A 22148-nucleotide genomic window follows, 5' to 3' on the forward strand; every position below is an offset into this window, starting at 1 on the left:
CCACCCCTCGCCATTTCATGAATGAACTCCAGCAGTTCCTGTGGCCACACTTGACCCAGACGTTTGTCCTTCTCACTGGGGGAGTCAGTCATCAGCCGTCGATGCATCTGCTCTGCACATCTAGTGAGATTTGTTGCCCAGTTTTCATGAGCATTTAACTCGTTCACTTTCAGACTCGCTGGTGACTCACTTCAGCCCGGAGCCCCTGAAGAAAGTCTTCTCCTCGCCCCATCTAGACGATTCCCGAGGATGTCCACGAGGACGAAGACAGTCTGGTGAGGGTCCACCCAGTCCGGTGAGGGTCCAGACACCCTGTGTGACGGGGCTCCCAGCCGGAGTGAGATTGTCACACCACCAGCTCTGTAAAGCTCGGAACCAATTTTAAATTGCCAGTGACTGAAGAGTTTTCCTAATAATCCAGTCTCCATCCCTCCTGTTTTGGTGATTCCTAGCACCCTGAGGCCGTGAATCATGTGGCCTGTACATCACGTGCACTCCCAGCACTCGTGCCTCTGAAAAAAACCCTGTGGGTTCGAATCTCACCACTCAGCAACATTGTCGGCCCAGAATTCTTCAAAACCTATGGGATTTTCAAAGAATAAATTTATTTCTGTTTATGTTATATTCTTTCAGATTTTTCTGCCTCCTCAAATGTTTTAATCTTTGTTTAAAATGATCACTGACCCACATTTGGATCACTATGTTTGAACAGGCCTTGCACATCACACAGCGCTGTCTGTGTGGAGTTTGCACGTTCTCCCTGTGACCATGTGGATTTCCTCCGGGTGCTCTGGTTTCCTCTCACGTCCCAAAGACGTGAGGTTTGGGAGATTAATTTCCCACTGTAAATCTCCCCTGGTGTGTAGGAGAATGGTAGACTCCGGGGGGGGGGGGGGGGGGGGGGGTGTTGAGGGGTAAATGGGGGGAATAACATGGGATTAGTGTAGTGTAAGAAATAGGAGCAGGAGTCGGCCAACCGGCTGATCGAGCCTGCTTCGCCATTCAATAAGGTCATGGCTGACCTGGCCGTGGACTCAGCTCCACCTACTTGCCTTTTCCCCATAACCCTTAATTCCCCAACTATGCAAAAATCTATCTAACTGTGTCTCAAATATACTTAGTGAGGTAGCCTCTACTGCTTCCCTGGGCAGAGAATTCCACAGATTCACTACTCTCTGGGAAAAGCAGTTTCTCCTCCTCTCTGCCCTAAATCTCCTCCCCCGAATCTTGAGGCCATGTCCCCTAGTTCTGGTCTCACCTACCAGTGGAAACAACCTTCCTGCCTCTATCTTATCTATCCCTTTTGTTATTTTATTTGTTTCTATAAGATCCCCTCTCATTGTTCTGAAGTGAGAAGAATGAGAGGTTGATGGTCGGCACAGACCAGGTGGGCCGAAGGGCCTGTTTCCATGTTGTATCCCTCTATGACAGCTTGCTGTTGATACGCTCACTCCTTCTTCTGATGGCTTGTAGGGAAAGGAAGCCACAGATAAATTTCGTCACACACCAACCTCATATTAATTATACAAACATTGGATGATTAAGGCTATTCGACAGAGCGGGGTGCCTGTAGATATGTTGTCACTTCGGTGGAATTTCAGGCACTAATCCAAGCCAGAGATGGGAATCTCATCCATTGGAAACACTTGAAAAAGCCTGGGATTATTTTAATTCCACTTCCCTTTCTTCCAGAACCTCCAGCATTCCTTTACACCCCAGAAAGAGCAAAGAAGGTATTTCCCCTGCTGAACACGGAGAATCCGTTATCGTTCCGGCGGGGAAGGAGGCAATCGGGTGAGTCCGTGTCTCATGGGGTTCCTGACTCGGTTGGGAATTGCTGGGAGTTTATTTGGAGACCGTGATTGTTGCTCTGATATCAGACGCCAGCACGCAGTGGAGACAGCTTCGTCTTCCCAGAGAAATAGAAAACAACCTGTTGGTGAATTTGGCGTCATCCAATTATTGCAAAATAATTTGTCTTTGGGGAGCCCAGCCCTGGAACCGATGGCAGAATACGCAAGGGTGACTATAAATGGAACAGTTTAGGACAATCTCTGCATCACCAATCCCCGTGTTCACCCCCAAATGGAAAGGGGGCAAAAAAGGATGTTACCGAGACTGGAGCCATAAGGAGAGGCTGGATAGGCTGGAACTGTTTTCCCTGGAGTGTAGGAGGCTGCGGGGGGCCTATACATTTAAAAAGTCATGGGGGGCGTAGATAAGGTACGTTTGGCCTACATCCCTCTAAACCTTTCCGACCCATGTACCTGTCCAAATGACTTTTAGATGTTGTAACTGTTCCCGCCTCAACCACTTCCTCTGGCAGCTCGTTCTACATACCCACCACCCTCTGCATGGAAAAGTTGCCCCTCAGGTCCCTTTTAATCTTTCCCCTCTCACCCTAAACCTACACCCTCTGGACTCCCTGACCCTGGGGAAAAGAGTGTGACCGTCCACCTCATGTACACCCCTCATGATTTTATAAACCTCCCTCAGGCCTCCTTTGCTCCAGGGAAAACAGGCCCAGCCTGTTCGATTCTCTCCTCATACCTCAAGCCCTCCCACCTGGTAACCCTGTGAATCTTTTTTTTGCACCCTTTCTTGTGAAGTGGGTGAACACACCACGGGGAATGGTGAGGTGGAGAGGATGGGGAGGAAGCTGGTGTGTAGGAAGGTCAGCATAGAATAGAGGGCCAGTTTTGTGACTTGTAACCTGTGTAATACAAAAGTGAATTTATTTATTTCTGTCTGGCCCAGAAAGAGGCCATTCATCCCATGAGTCTATGCTGGCTCTCAGAGCAATCCCATTCACCGCTAATTTTCCTGTACCGCATTCCCATCAAGTGTCCCCAGATTTTACCCCTCACCCACACACTGGGGGCAATTTACTTTGGCCAATTAACCTACCAACAGCACGTCTTGGGATGTGGGGAGGAAACCGGAGCACCCGGGGGAAACCCAGGGGATCACAAGGGGAACGTGCAAACTCCACACAGACAGTGCTGGAGGTCGGGATCGAACCCAGATCTCTGGAGTCGTGAGGCAGCAGCTCTACCCGCTGCGCCACTATGCCAGCAGTCAACCATTCCATTGTTAACCCCCTGGGTAAGGCAGAACAAGGAAGCAGAACCTTGTATCTCGAGCCAAGCCATTGGGAGTTGTCATCAGGAAATCGTCCTTCACAAAGGATGGGAGAATTCCGAAACTCTTCCGCAAAAAGCCTGGGAATTTCAAAAATGAGCTGTGGATGGTTTATGTACCCAAGCCAGGGGGAAGGAGTTGAGTAGCTGTGATGTAATCGCATTGGGAACAGCTGGAGGTGATGAATGTCCCCTGTCCTGCCAATGGATTCCTTGGAGTTCATCCCAACATCCAAAGAAATGGGATGAACTCCAAAGGCTGGGAAAAGCTGATGGACTGGGGCTTTGCCAGACCTGGAGAATGTGTTCTCTGTAAATTATACAGCTCACTGACAGCTCACCTCACCACTGGGCCCAGCTACAAAGCCCCAGCGAGAATACCCTTGGCAAAGCCCCAGTCCATCAGCTTTCCCAGTCTTTGGAGTTCATCCCACTTCTTTGGATGCTGGGAAGAATTCCAAGGGACTCCGTAACAGGAAGAGGCTATTCAGCCCTTGAACTGTTTCCCACGTGCTGTTACATCACAGCTGTTCAACGCCATCTCCTCACCTTGGTGGCAAAACCATTCCAAATGTTAACCCTCCTCTGACTATCTGGTCACTGAGAGGTCTTGGTCAGGTCCAGTGGAGGCTGATCCAAAGTGAGCCATTCCCATCTTTGTCTAGTACAGGCTGGATGGGTTGAATGGTCTCCTCCTGTGTGGTGGCATTCTCTGATTTCTGAGCCGTCAGGAGCTGGTGTGTCTGCAAAGCAAGAGTCCGTCTCCGTTCCGACCCAATGTGTCCTCCCCCTCCCCACTCTGCATCGTCATTCAGCCCCTACTAGCTCGTGACCTCCTTCCCCAACTTACAGGATCTCCCTCCTAAACCCAGGGCGTACTGACCGGAGAGAGGGGAGTGTCCCATTGCCCTGGGGGATTTACGAGGATGCTGCCAGGACTCGAGGGCCTGAGTTATAGGGAGAGGTTGGCCAGGCTAGGTCTTTGTTCCTTGAAGCACAGGAGACTGAGAGGTGATCTTACAGAGGTGTATAAAATCATGAGGGGTATAGATAGGGCGAATGAACACAGTCCTTCCCAGGGAATGGGGAACTAAAAACTAGAGGGCCTGGGTTTGTGAGAAGGGAAGGATTTAAAAGGGACCTGAGGGGCAACTTCATGCAGAGGGTGGTGCGTGTGTGGAATGGGCTGCCAGAGGAAGTGGATGAGGCGGGGACAATAATATTTAAAATACATTTGGATGGGTACAAGGATTGGGAGGGTTTGGAGGGATATGGGCCAAATATGGGCAAATGGGACTAAATTGATGGGCACATGGTCAGCATGGATGAGTTGGGCCGAAGGGCCTGTTCCTGTACTGCATAACACAGCTGAGCTAAAGTACCTTTCTCTTTCCAGAGCCGAGCAAACAGATTCAGGCAGCAATCGAGCAGACAGGTAGGTGATTCCTCTTTTGATCCACATCTCTTCAAAGTTTGTGATTTTTGTTCAGGGCTCAGGAGGGACGTCTGTCCCCATGCAGGTTTGAGGGAACATCACATGAGTGTGCATGTGCACGTGCGCATGTGTGTGTGAGCGTGTGCGTGTGCACCTGCTTTAACTGCTGGGCTGCTCCCTCCTGGCTGAGCCAGGATGTGTAGTTACGCGGTTGGCTCAGTGTCTCCTGCGTGACAGTAAACACACTTCTGAATGCAAACACAGTCTCACTCACACAGACTATATCTCAGATCCACACACACACTCTTGTATGTTATATTTCACAAGGACGCACTCATACACTCTCATTCACACTCACATACACACTCATGCACACACATGTACACACACTCACATGTACACACATAAATACACACACAGCTGCATAACACACGCACACATACATCTACACCACACTCACACCCACACGGTCACTTGTACACACACACTCGTGCACACACACATGCCTAATGTAATGGGCTAATTTCCCTACTGAAAGATCTGGCAGGAATTACCCCCGTCCCCGGCTTGTATCACTGACGGACCGTTGTCCATGTTTGATGCACGTTCTGTTCCTCCCCCCAAGCCTTCCCTCCCATCATTGGCTTTGATCCACTCCATGGTTTCCAGTATCACAGCTCTCCCACGATGCCCCCCCCCCCCCCACCCCTCCCTGTTCCAGCTCCCACCCTGTCCCTGTGTAACCTGGAGCCCACTCCCTTGCTCAGTGAGCCACTGATTTACCCTCTGAGTCGGAAGGTTCCAGGTACAAGTCCCGTGACAGGAGAGTGAGCACAAAATTCCAGTGCACGGCTGAGGGGGGGGCAGGACCGACAGAGGTGCCGTCTTCAGGGTGGAATTTAAAAACAAGGTGTCCCCAACTTGGGTAGTTGTAAAAATTCCCCCCCCCATCACTATTTTGAGTGTGTGCCCTCGAGAGCTCCCAGTGTCCTGTTCAATATTCATCCATTAACTAAAACTGCTGGAACTGGTTGTCTGGTCAACATCACGATGCTGTCTGTGGCAGCTTGCTGTGCGCCAACTGGTGGCCACTCCCCTTACATCGAGGCGGGGACTGGTCCCCATTGGCTGCGGTGCGCTTAGGGATCTCCTGACCTCTGCTTTTTTAACGTTGCGGACTCACACGTAAGGGACAGACCTTGGGCAGGAACCAGGTGATGGAGGTCACCAATGTATCGTGCTTTGTTCTGCTCACCAGCCCTACTTAGTCAAGGGTGAGACAGAGACACCAGAGACTGTAGATGCTGGAATCTGGAGCAAGAAACTGGAAGAACTCAACCCCTCCCCCACTTCTCCCCTCTGCCCTCCCCACCTCCCTTACTTGGTTCCATTCTCTCCTGTCAGATCCCACCCCCTGCAGCCCTCTCACCTCCACCTCTCACCTCCCGGCCCCTGTCACTATTCCCACTCTCCCCTCCTCCATCTGCCTATCACCCCTCCTCACCTGGATCCACCCATCACCTGCCAGCTCTTGCTCCACCCCTTCCCTCCACCGCTTCACACTGGCTCTCCCCCCACTATCCTCCAGTCCCGATGAAGGGGCTCATCCCAACTGTCCATTTCCCTCCACAGATGCTGCCTGACCCGCTGAGTTCCTGCAGCATTTTGTGGGTTAGTCAAGAGCAAGACATCCCCGTACAACAGTGTACAGCAGTGGAGAACCTCAAGGGTTAAATGTGTGTTTACAGTATCCCTTGCCCTTGAGGTATCGTCCCCTTCTATTTGGATTTTACTTCCGAAAATCTGGCGTTTGGGAGTCACCACAGAAATCACACGACTGATCAGGAGGCTCCTGCCTATTACTCAGCAACTCTTCAAAATACTGTTTCAATTCTCAATGAACCGGGGCTTTGCCAGCATTCATTGCCCGTCCCTAGTTGCCCCTGAGAAGGTGGCGGTGAGCTGCCTTCTTGAACAGCTGCAGTCCCACCATGCCTTTGGGTGGGAAATCCAGGACTTGGATCCACTGCCTTGGTAGGGAAGGTCGGGAGTTTGGATGGTGCTGTGGCGGAGGGAGTGAATATTTAGCGTGGCAGGTTGGGTGCCAATCACGTGGGCTGCTTTGTCCCACATAACGTGAGCTTCTTGAGAGTTGGTTGAACTACCCTCAACCAGGCAAGTGTTCACCACAGCCTGAATTGTGAAATGTTTTGGGGTGTCGGGCGATGAGCCACTCACTGCAGGATACCCTGCTCCTGTTTCTGATCGGTGGTGACCCCCAGGCTGTTGATGGTGAGGGACAATGTTGGCAATATCCTGTCTGATGGTCAGACCGCCTCTCGCTGGTAAGATGAACAGATCTGTCTCCCTTTATAGCTGATGAAAGCATTAACCCCTTTACATTCGTAGAGACCCCAAAAAAAGGAGTTGGGACATTTTTATTTAACCGAGGCAGGAGATGAAAGATTTCTAGCTCTTATTTGCCCCTCCCACAGCCCCCTTCTCTGGTTGGGAGCAGGGGATGAAATTTAATTGTGTGCTGTTTATTTTACCCTTGTGTTTTGCAAGGCCTTTGATCTCGGGACACTGCTGTCAGAGAGTGAGTTGAAGTGGAGATGTGCTTTTGAGGTGTTAAATGTTCAAAGCCGTTCCTTTGTGTGTGCACGTCAGAATCGATTAATGTTGGTAACATTGACAGCAATCACTGAGGGTCCTTGAAAATAAAGCAGGCATCAGTCCGTCCCTCCCTGACTGCACTGAGCCAGGGACTTCACATGGACACACGCCCAACCTGGACTGGAATTACTCAACAGTGAGGTCAAATTTGTCCCTGCAGTGAATTGGTAACTGGTTTATTATAGTCACATGTGCCACGATACAGTGAAACGAATTTGTTTGCGCGCCATCCAGACAGATCATTCCGTACAGAAGTACATCGAAGTAGTTAAAAAAAAGAAAATAGAATGCAGAATATAGTGTTTCAGGTAGACAATTACTGTGCGAGGGCCACGACAAGGTAGATCGGGAGATCAAGAGTCCGTCCTTATCATATGAGAGGGTCCCGTATAAGAGAATCCTATCTTTTGTTTATTTATTTGGAGACCATCACTGCTAAAGTGGGTATTTATTGCCCACAGCTAGTTGCCCCCGATCTGGGTATCTTGCTGGGACATTCCAGAGGGTGGTTAACATTGCTGTGGGTCTGGAGTCACATACACCAGGCCAGGTTTCCTCTACTGAAGGACATCAGTGGACCCACTGGGGTTTGCCACAACCCAGTGATGTTACAGTCACTGTAACTGGATTCTGAAACTGATACAGAAACTGGATTCTGGCATCAACTTCTTTGACTGAATTTAAGTTCCCCAGTTTGCTGGCCTTGATTAACTTGTGTCTCTGGGTCACTAATCCAGGTCTTGGACCTACCAGTCCAGCAGTATCACCTCCTTCCTTTTCTTACTCTTCTCCTTCGGAAGTCCCTCGGGATCTTTTTGTTCAGGTTTGGGGTGTGGACAAGGGCAGCATTAATTGCCCGTCCCTGACAGTCCTAAGAACGTGGTGGTGCGCTGCCTTCTCCATCCGCTGCAGTCCTGCGGTGAAGATGTTCACACCGTGCTGTTGGGGTGGCAGCCAAGTCGAGTTTATTGTCCTGTACACAAGTGTGGTGAGGTACAGGTACAACGTAAAACTTGCTTGCAGCAGCATCACGGGCACATAGGAACAGACAACACACAGAATATAAATTGTATGTAAATTGTACGAGGCAGTGAAGAAAAAATGTGTGCAGAAAAAACACGATCAAAGTCTAATGTTGTGGAGTCTCACAGCATGGAGACAGGCCCTTCAGCCCAACTGGTTCATGCTGACCAAGGTGCCCATCTAAGCCGGTCCATTTGCCTGCGTTGGGCCCATATCCTTCTATACCTTTCCCATCCATGGACCTGTCCAAGTGTCTTTTAAATGTTGTTAATGTACCTGCCTCAACCACTTCCTCTGGCAGCTGTTCGGACTAATAATCAGAGAGTTCCAGGATTAGGACCCAGTGACGATAAAGGACCTGCTGAATGTATTTACAAGTTAGGATGGGGTGTGACTGGAGGGGAACCTAAAGGTGGTGGTGTTCCCCGTGCCTGCTACCCCTGCCCTCCTTGGTGGTCATAGGTACGACAGGTGCTGTCAGCCGAGTAGCCCGGGCGAGTAACGGAAGTGGATCAGTGCTGAGGAACGGCAGCAGTTGCTGCCTGACGGGATCAGGAAGTCTGTGAGGTACTACGTTCCTTCTGTCGTTCGTGCAAGGCTTCTGACACGTGGCCTCAAAGTTCTCTGTGGATCCTGAACACTCCCTTCACTGTGGGCGGTGGTGTGTCAGAGAGCCTGGAGCCAGTGGGGACGTCGCAACTTGTCAAGGAGGCTTTGAGAATGTCTTTGAATTTCATCATCAATGTCTTCGTTCATTCACTGGTGGCTCCCGAGATATTGGAAGTGGTCCACATCATAGATATATCACAGAATCAGGCCCTTCAGCCCACCGAGTCTATGCTGACCATTAGCCACCCGTTTACACTAATCCTACATCAATCCCATTTATTTTCCCCGCCCGCCCGATTTTAAAACTCACATACACGAGGGGGCGATTTACAGTGGCCAATTAACCTAGCAACTCTGACCATTGGATACAGGTTTTGTGGCAGTCCATCAGAGGGTGTGGGATGTGGGAGGAAACCGGAGCACCCGGGGGAAACCCACACAGTCACAGGGAGAACGTGCAAACTCCACACAGGCAGCGCCAGACGTCAGGATTGAACCAGGGTCACTGGAGCTGTGAGGCAGCAGCACTACCCGCTGTGCCACTGCCCCCACCCCTGTCATTACCCTGTGGCAGCCAGCTGCTTACAACGGTGACTGCACTTCCTAAGTACTCCACTGGTAGGATGTCCTGAGGCCGTTACAACTGAGGAAGTACAAGTCTTTCTGCCTCAGTGATCAGCTTAAGACAGCGTCGGGAAGTTAAGCTCCAAGGATCTGCATGAATGCTTGTAATTTTCTGCAGGGATTGTAATAACATCCTGAGGCCAGCTACAATATTAAAAAAAATCTAATTGACTTGTAACTTAGAAAGAAGCCAAGATTATCCTGTCCTTCACATATTTGTTTAACAGACTTAAAATAAACTCACTTACAATGACCTGTACATGATGATAAAATGCAAGATTCTCCCCACCAATCCTGGAGCTTGTCAGCAGATAACAGGTGCAAAGTTCCTTTCTTTAAATTGGTTTCTGTTGCTTCACTCAACTCAAATGTACAGATGAACCACTTAACGTTGCCAGGGTAACGGGGACTGTCATTGACAGAGTTTGGAAGGATTTTTGCAGCAGTATGAATTGTCCCGTTTTACCTCAGCCACAAAGTGGTAACAGTCAGGAAGCGGGAGTTATGGTTTGAGCCCCATTCCTGAGGCAATATCAACTAACATTAAGTACAGACCATCTGATCATGATCACAGTTGGATCTTGCTGTGTGCAAGTTGCCTGCTGTGTATTCCACCTTACAACAGCGACCAGGCTTCACAGAGTACTTGGAGTGACACACAAAGGCACTGGAGGAACTCAGCGGGTCAGGCAGCATCTATGGAAGGAAATGGACAGTCGACATTTTGGGTCGAGACCCTTCAACTGGACTCAAGTCTCCACAGCTGCTGCCTGACCCACTGAGTTCCTCCAGCAGTTCGTGAGTTGCTCCAGATTTCCAGCATCTGCAATCTCCTGTGTCTTCACAAAGTACTTGGTTGCAAAGGCATGAGATGGGAAGAGTGTTAGAGAAATGCAAATTCTTCACTTTGTAAGTATTTTCTGGAGCCGAACATTTTGATCATTTGGGGAGTTTTATATCTGACCTTCCAGTGGTGTGGAGTTTAGTGAGAGTGACTCCTGTTCACAGGATAAGTGGGAGTGTTGCTGTTGTCCAATCTTTTCCAAGGCTGGTTTCCACTCACAGACCTGGTGGGCTGCACAAAGCCTGTATCCAATGGCTCCCCCTCTGCGCCTCTCGTTCTTCCTCTCAGACTGTCCCTCAGGGTTGGAGATGATTTGCCTCCCCTGTGGCTTCTGGAGTTGCTGTGGGATATGTTCACTGTACCACAGGTGGGGCAGGACAGGGAGGCTGGGTGAGTAGTTGCACTGTTTACGAAAGAGTCTCAACACCATCCCAAATGTACCTTCTCTAAGTAGTCCACATGCCCCTGCTGCCGCAAGCAAGTTTGTCATTGTGCCTGTACTCCACAGTGTTCAGAAGGATGAGGGGGGATCTCATTGATACCTACTGGATACTGGAAGGCCTGGATAGAGTGGATGGGAGAGGATGTTTCCATCAGTAGGAGAGTCTAGGACCAGAGGGCACAGCCTCAGAATAAAGGGACGTCCCTTTAAAACTGAAATGAAGAAGAATTTCTTCAACCAAGGGGCGGTGAATCTATGAAATTTGTTGCCACAGAGGGCTGTGGAGGCCAAGTCATTGGGTGTATTTAAGGCAGAGATTGATAGGTTTGATATGGGGGTTAAGGGTTATGGGGACAAGTGGGAGAATGGGGTTGAAAAAAACACAGGCATGAGGTGGAGCAGACTTGATGGGCTGAATGGCCTAATTCTGCTCCTATATTTTACGTACCTCATCGTACTTATGCATATGGCAGTAAACCCGACTTGACTTGGTTGTGGACCGGGGAGTCAGTGAGGATGTTAGACGTTTTCAAGGAGGCCTCAAGAACATCCTTGAACCTTTCCCTCATCTGGCGATCCCTTCCCGCAGCACAGCCCGAAGTCGAGTTTGTTTCGGGAATCTGCTGCCGGGAAAGTGACAGGATCTGCCCATCGGAGAGTAAGAGGGGCCTCAGTACCCAGGAAGCTGTCCTGGAAGGGAACACCGATGTCAATTCACTGTCAGTGGATTTAGAGGATTTTGCAGTGTTGGTTTGTGGTATCTCTCCATGCTATTTGGTGCCTGCTGTCAGCAGTCCAATCTCAGAGCGTGCAGGAGGGCAGGGGTCAATACTAGGGACATCGGCCCAGTAAACTATGAGGTTTGGAGACACGAGACTACAATAAACTATCAGTGGGCCGAGCAGAAACTGTGGTGGGAAAGGAACTGTCAACGTTTCGGGTCGAGACCCTGCATCAGGACTGAGACCATAGGTTTGTGCTGGGTCCGGTGATTTGATCTTCAAACACTCTTTTCCTCAGAGAACCAAAGTGATGAATCTCACCATCAATGTAGGCCTTCCCTGGGAGATGGGAAGTCCATGTTCTCCAGTGTCTCTCTGTCAGAGGCAAGGTCATGGTGCAGGGTAGGTGGGCAGAGGGTATTGTTGTGTGGGTGTGTTTTCTCTCCCTCTCCCTCCTTCACACACACTCTCACACGTGCCTATTAGTGCACATGCTCACTCTTGCACACGTGCCCACATGCTGGCACACCTACCCATCCAAGGTTGGATGAGTGTCTCTGGGACCAGCTCCTGAGAAAGTGTCAGACCCTCACTCACCATCTGAGGAGAAAAAGCAAAAATGTTGAAAAGTTACATCCCCACTAAGGGACCCAGAGTGCAGGAACTACTTCACAGACATGTCTGGTGCAGGCAAATAGATGGAGTCAGCTCAGTCCCAGTTTATTTGCACTTTGTATGACCTGAGAGAGAGGAATTATAAATAGTTTTTGCTGTAATTTACTGAATTAAGGAAACAGCAATTCAGTAAGGGCAGATAACAGAGATAAAAGCCAGCTGTGGCCGGCGTCTCTCTCAGCTCATTTCCTGATGCATTACTCTCTATTGATGTGACCCTAATTAGTAGAGAGGTCCTTGGCAAATCGTGAGCAACTCTTTGATTGTTTAGTTGTCTTTTAAAGAGCCGATGGCTTTTGCTGTCAAATGTGAGGCCTTTTGATGTAAACTTTGCAAATGAGCTGCTGAAATGAATTCACTTTTCAGTGTTGTCAGTGGGCACGGATTGAACCTAGATGTTCTCAACTTCTACTTGCTAAGAGGTGCCAGGACCGGCATCAGCAATCTGGACCTGAGTTTGAATGCCCTTCTTTTGATTGTTGTTGTACAGCTGAGAACTGTGAGACCACACCTGGAGAACTCTGCACAACTTTGGCTTCCTTATTTAAGAATGAATATACTGGCAATGGAGGCAGTCCATAACAGATTCACTCAGCTAACCCGTGGGATGAGAGGTGGTTCCATGTGACTGGCTAAAGAAAATAGATCTATATTCTATGAAGTTTAGACGAATGAGGAGGGATCTCATTGAAACATGTAAGGTCCTGAAGAGGGCACAACAGAGTACGTGTTGAGATGCTTCCATTACTGGCATGGCACAGTGGGTAGAGCTGCTGCCTCAGAGCGCCAGAGACGTGGGTTCAATCCTGACCTTGGGTGCTGTTAGTGTGGAGTTTGCACGTTCTCCCTGTAACCACATGGGTTTCCTCCAGGTGCTCCAGTTTCCTCCCACATCCCAAAGACGTGCGAGTTGGTGGGTTAATCGGCCACTGTAAATTGCCTCCAGTATGTGGATGAGGGCTGGGATCTGGGGGGAGTTGATGGGATTGATGCAAGATTAGTGTAAATGGGTGGTTGCTGGTCAGTATAGACACAGTGTGCCGAAGGGCCTGTTTCTGGGTTGTCTCTTTCTCTGACTCTAATCTCAGTCAAGGAATCATGGATACAAGGTAGTCATTTAAAACTGAGGTGTGCAGGAAATTCTTCTCACAGAAGGTGGTGGATCTCCAGAATTCTTTATCTCAGAGGATAGCGGAGGCTGGATCATTGGGGGGATCTAAAGAGGAAGTAGATAAACTCCTGAGAGGTTGGGGGACTGAGGGCTCTGGGGACTGGCACAGAAGAGGAGATGAGGCCTGGGATAGATCAGCCATGATCATAGTGAATGGCAGGGCAGGCTGGAGGGGCCAAGTGGCCTCCTCCTGCTCCTTACGCTCAGAGTATTCACTGACGCGGGTGCATTCAGGGTGTTCTGATTCCTCGTCTAGTACATCAGTGATGTCCCCTGATTGGTCCCAACCATCCACTGAGCTCATTGACGTGCAGACACCTGGTCAACAACATCTTAGTTTCAGACATTCTCGACCTTCCTTTCAAATCCCTCCATGGCCCTCTGTCCATGCCAACCATCAACCACCCATTTACACAGCCCTAAATCAGTCCCATTCTATCCTTCCCACATTCCCCCAGATTCTATCCCTCACCCACACTCACTGGGGTGGGGGGGGGGGTTGCAATTTACAGCAGCCAGTTAACCCAGTGACCCCGATGGTCTTTGGGATGTGGGAGGAAACTGGAGCACCCGGGGGAAAACCAGACGAGAACCACACGGAGAATGTGACCAGGATGGAACCAGAAGCTTTGAGGCAGGAGGTAGCAGTACTACCTGCTGCAGCACCGTGCTGTTCACTAATCGCCTGCTGGTTTTCTAATACTAAAGCACTCGACTGGGACGTCCTGAAAGGGATGTGAAAGTGGCTGTATAAATGCAAGTCTTTTTTCGTTAATGGTGTCTGGATATTGGGGATTTCAAAGGGGATGGGACATCAGATTTGGAACCAATGTGTGAGAAATGAGCTTCAACAATTCAAGTCCGCAACACACCCGCTGCTAACAACACTTTTTCTCTTTTGTCTCCTCTCTTGCTGCCTCTCTCCAACCGCCCCAGGATCATCACTGAAGGTAAGGGCTCTTTTTTGTCTCAGAACTTGCCTTCCCTCACGTGAGGATGAGGAAGGGAAGCTGGTCTCCCCAGGCAGATACCAGCATTCCAACTCTGGGGCGGGTAGAAGTGACTCAGAGGGACATTAGCTTTGAGTTATAAGGAGAGGCTGGATAGGCTGAGGGGTGACCTTATAATAAAATCATGAGGTACGTGGATGAGGTGGATGGTCAGTCTTTCTCCCAGGGTAGGGGAGTTTAAAATAGATAGGTTGAAGGTAAGAGGGGAAAGATTTAAAGGGAACCTGAGGGGCAATTTTTTTCACACAGAGGGTGGTGGGTGCATGGAACGAGCTGCCAGAGGAAGTGGTGGAGGCAGGGACAGCTCCAGTGTTTGAGAGACGTTTGGACAGGAGAGCTCAGGAAGACATCTTGGTGGGCGTAGATGGGTTGGGCCGAAGGGCCTGTTCTTGTGCTGTATAACTCTATGACTCTTCTAAGTTATTGAGAGAGATCAAAGTGAATGCAGGGTAGTGTAAGGTAGAAAGAATAGTGTGAGATTAACGGGGACAGTGGGAAGAGAGAGATCCCAGTATAATAGTGCACAGATCTGAAGGTGACATGAGTTGGAGGCACCAACCAGAATGCTGGCTAATAGATGGACGGATTTCTTTATTAGTCACATGTACATCGAAACACACAGTGAAATGCATCTTTTGCGTCGAGTGTTCTGGGGGCAGCCCGCAAGTGTCGCCACGCTTCCAGCACCAACATAGCATGCCCACAACTTCCTAACCCGTATGACTTTTGGAATGTGGGAGGAAACCGGAGCACCCGGAGGAAACCCACGCAGACACGGGGAGAACATACAAACTCCTTACAGACAGTGGCCGGAATTGAACCCAGGTCACTGGCGCTGTAAAAGCATTACACTAACCGCTACACCACTGTGCCTGCCCTATAATACACAGCTGAACCCTCGTAAGCTCTGCTGGGCTTGTAATTCTTCTCACCAACCCCTTGGAGAGGATTTTCCTGCAATGATCCCAGGAACGAAGAGCTTCAGTTATGTGGAGGGACTGGGGAAGATCAGGTGTTTGAAGATATTTGACAGAAGTGTTCAATAATCCTGATTCCAGAAGTGACAGCCTGGAAATATCGAAGGGGCCAAGGTCAGGGCCAGGGGTGACCTAACTGAGAACGTTACCTGTATGGAGGGGACTGGTGGAGGGTGAAAGGGAAAATGTTTCCCACCTGTGGGGTGATCAGAACGTAAGACGGTGACTGGTGAACCCAGGAGTTCAAGAGGGAGGCTTGGGGAAGGTCTGAGATCTGCAGAAGGAGTGGGTTTAAGGAGAAGTTGGATGTACACGCACGAAAGAGGAGTAGATATACGTGGTGGTGGACACACTGAAGGGTATGGCGCGAGGTGGACCAGTAGGGGTCTGTTCATTCCATGTAATTATTGTACAGCTTTTCTGGTTTGATCCTTGTGTTTGACTTGGTCTCCAACCCACTGAGGACGACAGCCAATCCGTTTGTTCCCCATCCCAGTACACAGGTAGCGAGGACGACCTGCTGTCCAACATGGAGACCCTGAGCTTACTGGGCAGTGCCAGCACCCTGGCGTCCAGCGTTCTGGAGCTGGAGATGAGTGCAGAAGCTGAGCCTGCAGAGTCGGGGTCACTGGAGACGCCCAGCCCCTGTCATCTGGCCAGCAACGGGGACTTAGCCGAGCCCATGGGCCAGAGTGAGGAGAAGGAGCAGCAAGATCCCAACCAATATGAAGAACCAGAATTCTGTGGTATTGGAAGCATTGACCTGGAGATGGAGCAGGTAACTTGCATCATTGCTCAATGCTCTCAGTTGTCCAGATTTAGCACGGGGTTCGAATGTGTGTGTTGGTCAGGTCCAACATATTCCAGATAGGAGACAAATTGTTCTCCCCATACAAATCCTTCTTATCTCCACACCCTGAGAGTCCTTCCTGCCTCTCCTTCAGCTTTGCTCTGTGACAGTTGAGTTCTGTCAAGTGGGACGTGCTTTGAAGGCAGTCACTGAATGTTATCCAACTCCTGAGATATCGACCAGGGTTGGCCAGACAATGAACAGCATCAGGACTTGCAAATACATCGCCCATGCTTCATCATCAGATAAATCCTGCACTCCCTGCCCATGGCTACATGGGAGCACTTTCTGAAGGGCAATTAGGGATGGGCAATAATGCTGGCTTCTACGTGTCATAAGACAAAAACATAACAGTTTCGCAGAGGGAACAACTGAGTCATGTCCCACTATAAGATTTACTCAGGACCACAGGATTTATGAGTTGGGAAATGGTTTAGAAGGACCTGAGGTAATTAAATGTTCTTTATTCATTCCCAGGATGTTAGTGTTTTATTGCCCATCCCTAATAACCCTTGAGAAGATAGGAGTGAGCTGCCTTCTTCAGCCACTGCGGACCATGTGGCAAAGATGCCCCATGGTACTGTTGGGGAGGGAGTTCCAGGATTCAGACCAGGTTGTGATAAAGGACCAGTGATGGGTTTTCAATTTGAGATGGAGTGGGACGTAAGGGGAACCTGCAGGGGGTGGTGTTTCCACGTGCCTCCTTCTCGGCAATCACAAGTTCGGGAGTTGCCTTGGTGAATAATTGCAGTGCATTGGTAGATGGTATTCACCGCAACACACTGTACGTCTGTCCCGGAGGGAGCAAATGTCAAGGGTGGGATGGTTGGAGGTCCCTCTGGATTGGCTGCTTCTTGCTTTCTCTTTTCATCTCCAAGTTATCCCCTGTGGTAAACGCAGCAGGAAATAATGAGCTTCCTTTCTCTGGCAGTGGAGTCCTTTTCCTAAAGGTTGTTTAGATTCAATCTGGTGGTGTGACAGATCCTCTCGAAATGTTAATGGAAGTAGATAATAACACCTGTTCAAAGCCTTGTTGAAATTCAATAGGATGCATTATATAAGAGCCAATAATGGCTTGGTGGGTCGTGCTCTCAGCTCTGAGTTGTCACCTCAGAAGTGTTGTCCCACCACTGAGGCTGAAGAGTAAAGATCCACGTTGATGCTCCAGTGCAGGACTGAGGGCATACTGCAGCTTGTGGGAGCTTGCTGTGCACAAAATGCCTGCTGTATTTCCTATGTTACAACAGTGAATGTAATATTTGTTCATTGTAGAGGGCTTTGGGGCCTCCTGAAAGGAATGTGAAAGGCTCTATATAAGTGCAGGCGTTTCCTCCTCCTCGTTTTTATATAGTTGCTATTAGTGATATGAATGATCTGAAAATAGCAAAATAAATTCACTCTTCCTTTCCCTTCCCAATACAGATATTTGCAGGGATGGAGTGTTTGCAGAAGAAAGCTTCCGATGATCTGCATGCCATTGTGGAGGAGAGCCCACTCCTGTGCAGACCCATGGGCGTGGATGACAGCCCCCTGGATGCTTTTGAAGATACAGATGTTGAATGCCCTTCACTGGTGGACGTTTCCTCTGCCAGCAAGGCTGGGGAAAGTGGACCTTGCAGCAGTGAATCTTCTGAAGACAATGATCTCCACAAAGGAAAAAGAATTCCCTCTTTGCAGAATTTGGAGGATTTGGGAGAACTGGATCAGGAAAACCATTGCGGCCAGGTGCCAGAGGATAAGGGTTCCTCTGCCAATGATAGAGATGGGAACAGGGGCATTGGTAGTAATGCCCAAAGCTTGTTACTGAGCACCAAAGATAACTGCACTCATAGCAGTGATGGTGAGGTGCATCCATCCAGTGGAAAGGACGGTTCTAATCTCAATGGCCATCAGGGTGCAGTGGAATCTGAGGACAGTGCTGTGGAGATGGTGCCCACAGTGAGGGTTCCAAGCTCCAGTCCCAGTGATGGGCCAGAGAAGAACAAAGCGAGCACAAAGGATTCTTCCCGGATGGAAGATGACCGGCTGCTGATTGAGAAGATCAAGAACTATTACGAGGCTGCAGAGATGTCCAGTGACCAATACTACCTCCAGCGACGAGAGAGCATCTCGTTTATTCCGACGGGTGTGGTGAAGGATTCCATTTTACGCTTCAACTACAAGATGGCTCACGAGCGGATAGAGGAGTTCCACGACGACAAGGCCAGCAGTGGGGACAACCCCCCTCAGCCGACCACTCTGCCCAGCAACCCCGTTCCCAGCTCGGGGATGGAATCCCCGCAGAGCAGCGGCAAGCTTCTCTCCCCTTCAGTCTTCGAGCAGGAGGAACAACGAGGTCCCCACCAAGGCTCGGCGCCCCACAACAGTGACGGCGACCCTGGCGAGGGCAAGTCGGAAACCGAGTTCAAATCGTGTGCTGAGATCATCAAGGTTTGGAGGGAGATGGAGAAAGCTGCTCACTTCTGGAGCAGCTGCGCGAAGGTGAACAGGAACAAGAAAGCTTCAGGCGAGCGGCAGGAGACGAACGTTGGTGAGCCACTGCTCATACTCGAGGACTCTGACCTCGACTCCACGGCAGAGATTCCCAGCGACTCGCCGGCCACCGAGCAGAAACTCCCGGAGAAGGAGCATGACCCAAAGGACGGTGAGGAGCCTGGGGTCGGGCCTGACAACTGCGCCCCTTGCTGCGACAACCGCCAGCTCCTCTACGAGGGTGTCGATGGTTACCTCCTCCAGAACTCCGAGAAGATCATGAACAAGGTCCAGCTGCTGGCAAAAATGTACAGCCAACGGATCAACAGGAAGAAGGCCCCTCTGCAGCGGCGGATCTGGGAGCTGGGTCCTGAGGCAAGGGCGGAGCTCAAGCAGCGCAGGAGGAGGCCAGTAGCAAACTTGTCCAGAGCCCAGGAGTGCCAGGAGGACCACGCGTACGGTGGGTAATCGCTCCACCATTCACCTCAGTACAAAAACTTTGACCATTCCCAACTCCTAATGGCTCAGCCTCTGGCTCACTGGGTGATGTTTGCAGTGTTCCCCTCCCACTTGGTCCCTGAGCTCCCTTTGAGCTTGCCAAGGCTCCAGTTCCCATAGGAAATGGAACAGTACAGCACGGGGACAGGCCCTTCAGCCCACAACGTCTGCACTGAACATGATGCCAAATTAGACTGATCCCTTCTGCCTGCACGTGATCCACATCCCTCCATTCCCTGCGTATTCATGTGCCTGTCTAACAGCCTCTTAAACACCACTATTGCATCTACCTCCACCTCCACCCCAACCCCCAGCAGCGCATTCTCGGCACCCACCACTCTCTGTGTAAAACAAAAACTTGCCCCAACACATCTCCTAGAGTCATACAGCACGAAAACAGGGCCTTCAGTCCATTCTCACCAAGATGCCCATCCAAGCTAGTCCCATTTAAGATAAGATAAGATGTTTGTTTATTAGTCACATGTACATCGAAACACACAGTGAAATGCGTCTGTTTGCATTGCTAAGAATGTGCTGGGGGCAGCCCGCAAGTGTCGCCACTCTTCCGGCACCAACATAGCATGCCCACAGCTCCTGACCCATACATCTTTGGAATGTGGGAGGAAACCAGAGCACATGGAGGAAACCCACGCAGACACGGGAAGAACATACAAACTCGTTACAGACAGCGGCGGGAATTGAACCCAGGTCACTTGAGCTAACCGCTATGCTACCGTGCCGCCCCATGTTTGGCCCATATTCCTCCAAACCTTTCCTATCCATGTCCCTCTCCAACTGTTTTCTTAAAAGTTTATCTCCTTTAAACTTTCCCCCCTCACATTAAATGCATGTCTTCTAGAATTTGACATTTCCGTTCTGGGGAAAAGATTCCGACCGTCCACCCTGTCTATGCCGAGCTCTCATTCAACTGACGAGGGTTCTGCCCTTTCTTTAAACACAGTCTGCTTCACTGGTAAATTTATTATAATGTGTACATTTAAAAAAATTTGAAGTAAAAATGTTTTGGGATATTAATATTGAATAATATTCAATAGTCTGGAAAACGTGTTGATCTGGCATGACTAAAGTCCGGAGCATGCCGAACTATCAGAGCTCCGCTGTCCTCACCTTCCCCGTATAAAGCAAAGAGACCCCAGATGCTGGAAATCTGAAAGACAAACAGAAAACGTTTCAGCAGGTCAGACCGTGTCTGTGGGGAGAAATAAACTCAGCACTTCATGTCTACTGAACATCACAACCTGAAGGGTCCTCAATCTGAAACTTTAACCCTGTCTCTACATGGAAATAACAACAGAAAATGCTGGGAACACCCAGCAGGTCGAGCAGCATCTGTGGAGAGAGGAGCAGTTAATGTTTCAGGTCTGGGACCCTTCAACAGAACTGGGAAAGAGATGAACTAGTTAGTCCGGGTAGCAGGGAAGGAAGGGAATTTCTCTGAGAAGTTGGCCCAGGGTGACCTCATGTGGACATTAAGATCTGGATTGAGCTTCTTTATCTGTGCAATGTATTGTTAACTGTAAGGCTGTGGGATGTGCCCAGAAGGCCAGACAATACAAAAAGGAAAAGGAAAACAAATCAAGGAAAGCTGAGCCATAATGAAGTCAGGCAGAATTGGCCAGTTCTCATACAAAGGGAAAGTGTTATCTGAAGTTGGGTTTTGGATTTCCATCATCTTAATGTCTCGTCCAACTGTGCAGCACTCCCTCAGAAGCAGGAAGGGAGCAATCACTCTGTTGGGAGTATTCCATAAACCCCCCCCACCCTCAATAGCAACAGAGACACTGAGGAGCAGATCAGGAGGCAGAAATAACTGGGTTGTTGTCATGGGTGATTTCAACTTCCCTAATGTTGATTGGCATCTCCTTAGTGAAAAAGGTTTGGATGGGGTGGAATTTGTTCGGTGGGTCCAGGAAGGATTCCTGACACAGTACGTAGACAGGCTGACTAGAGGAGAGGCCATTCTGGATCTGGTACTAGGCAATGGGCCTGGTCAGGTGTCAGATCTCTCAGTGGGTGAGCATTTTGGAGACAGTGACCACAACTCCCTGACCTTTACCCTTGCCTTGGAGAGGGATAGGAGCAGACGATATGGGAAAGTATTTAATTGGGGGAGGAGAAATTATGATGCTATTAAGCAGGAACTTGGGAGTGTAAATTGGGAGCAGATGTACTCAGGAGAATGCACAACGGAAATGTGGAGGGTGTTTAGAGATCACTTGCACGGGGTTCTGGATAGGTTTGTCCCATTGAGTCAGGGTAAGGATGATAGGGTGAAGGAACCATGGTTGACAAGAGATGTGGAATATCTAGTGAAGAGGAAGAAAGAAGCTTACTTTAGGAAGCAAAGATCAGACAGGGCTCCAGAGAGTTACAAGGAAGCCAGGAAGGAGCTTAAGAATGGACAAGAGAGCTAGAAGGGGGCATGAGAAGGCCTTGGCGAGTAGTATTAAGGAAAACCCCAAGGCTTTTTACTTGTGTGTGAGGAACAGGAGGATGACTAGAGTGAAGGTAGGACCAATCAAGGGTAGAGGAGGTAACGTGCCTGGAGTTGGAGGAGCTAGAGGAGGTCCTTAATGAATACTTTACTTCAGTATTCACCAGTGAGAGAGACCTTGGCGTTTGTGAGGACAGCATAAAACAGATTGATAAGCTCGAACATGTCGATGTTAAGAAGAAGGATGTGCTGGAACTTTTGAAAAACATTAGGATAGATAAGTCCCCGGGGCCAGACGGGATATAAGTTTGCAGATGACACGAAGGTTGCTGGTGTTGTGCATAGTGTAGAAGGTTGTCGAGGGTTACAACAGGACATTGATAGCATGCAGAGCTGGGCTGAGAAGTAGCAGCTGGAGTTCAACCCCAAAAAGTGTGAAGTGATTCACTTTGGAAGGTTGAATCTGAAAGCAGAATACAGGGTTAATGGCAGGACTCTTAACAGTGTGGAGGAACAGAGGGATCC

The 22148-nt window shown here is 49.6% G+C and overlaps 1 protein-coding gene across 4 annotated transcripts in view; it reads left to right on the plus strand.

The window, feature by feature from the left end:
* Positions 1–22148, plus strand: part of plekhg2 (pleckstrin homology domain containing, family G (with RhoGef domain) member 2) — a 130230-nt gene that overhangs the window by 100436 nt on the left and 7646 nt on the right. For all 4 annotated transcript variants that reach the window (XM_052044330.1, XM_052044329.1, XM_052044331.1 and 1 more), the window contains exons 13-18: positions 174–275; positions 1693–1794; positions 4537–4575; positions 14298–14311; positions 15845–16126; positions 17621–19130. In XM_052044330.1, the coding sequence (XP_051900290.1) occupies positions 174–275; positions 1693–1794; positions 4537–4575; positions 14298–14311; positions 15845–16126; positions 17621–19130 (2049 nt within the window). The remainder of the gene's footprint in view (positions 1–173; positions 276–1692; positions 1795–4536; positions 4576–14297; positions 14312–15844; positions 16127–17620; positions 19131–22148) is intronic.

Source organism: Pristis pectinata, chromosome 35 (genome assembly GCF_009764475.1).
Source record: "Pristis pectinata isolate sPriPec2 chromosome 35, sPriPec2.1.pri, whole genome shotgun sequence".
In the NCBI taxonomy this organism is placed as follows: domain Eukaryota; kingdom Metazoa; phylum Chordata; class Chondrichthyes; order Rhinopristiformes; family Pristidae; genus Pristis; species Pristis pectinata.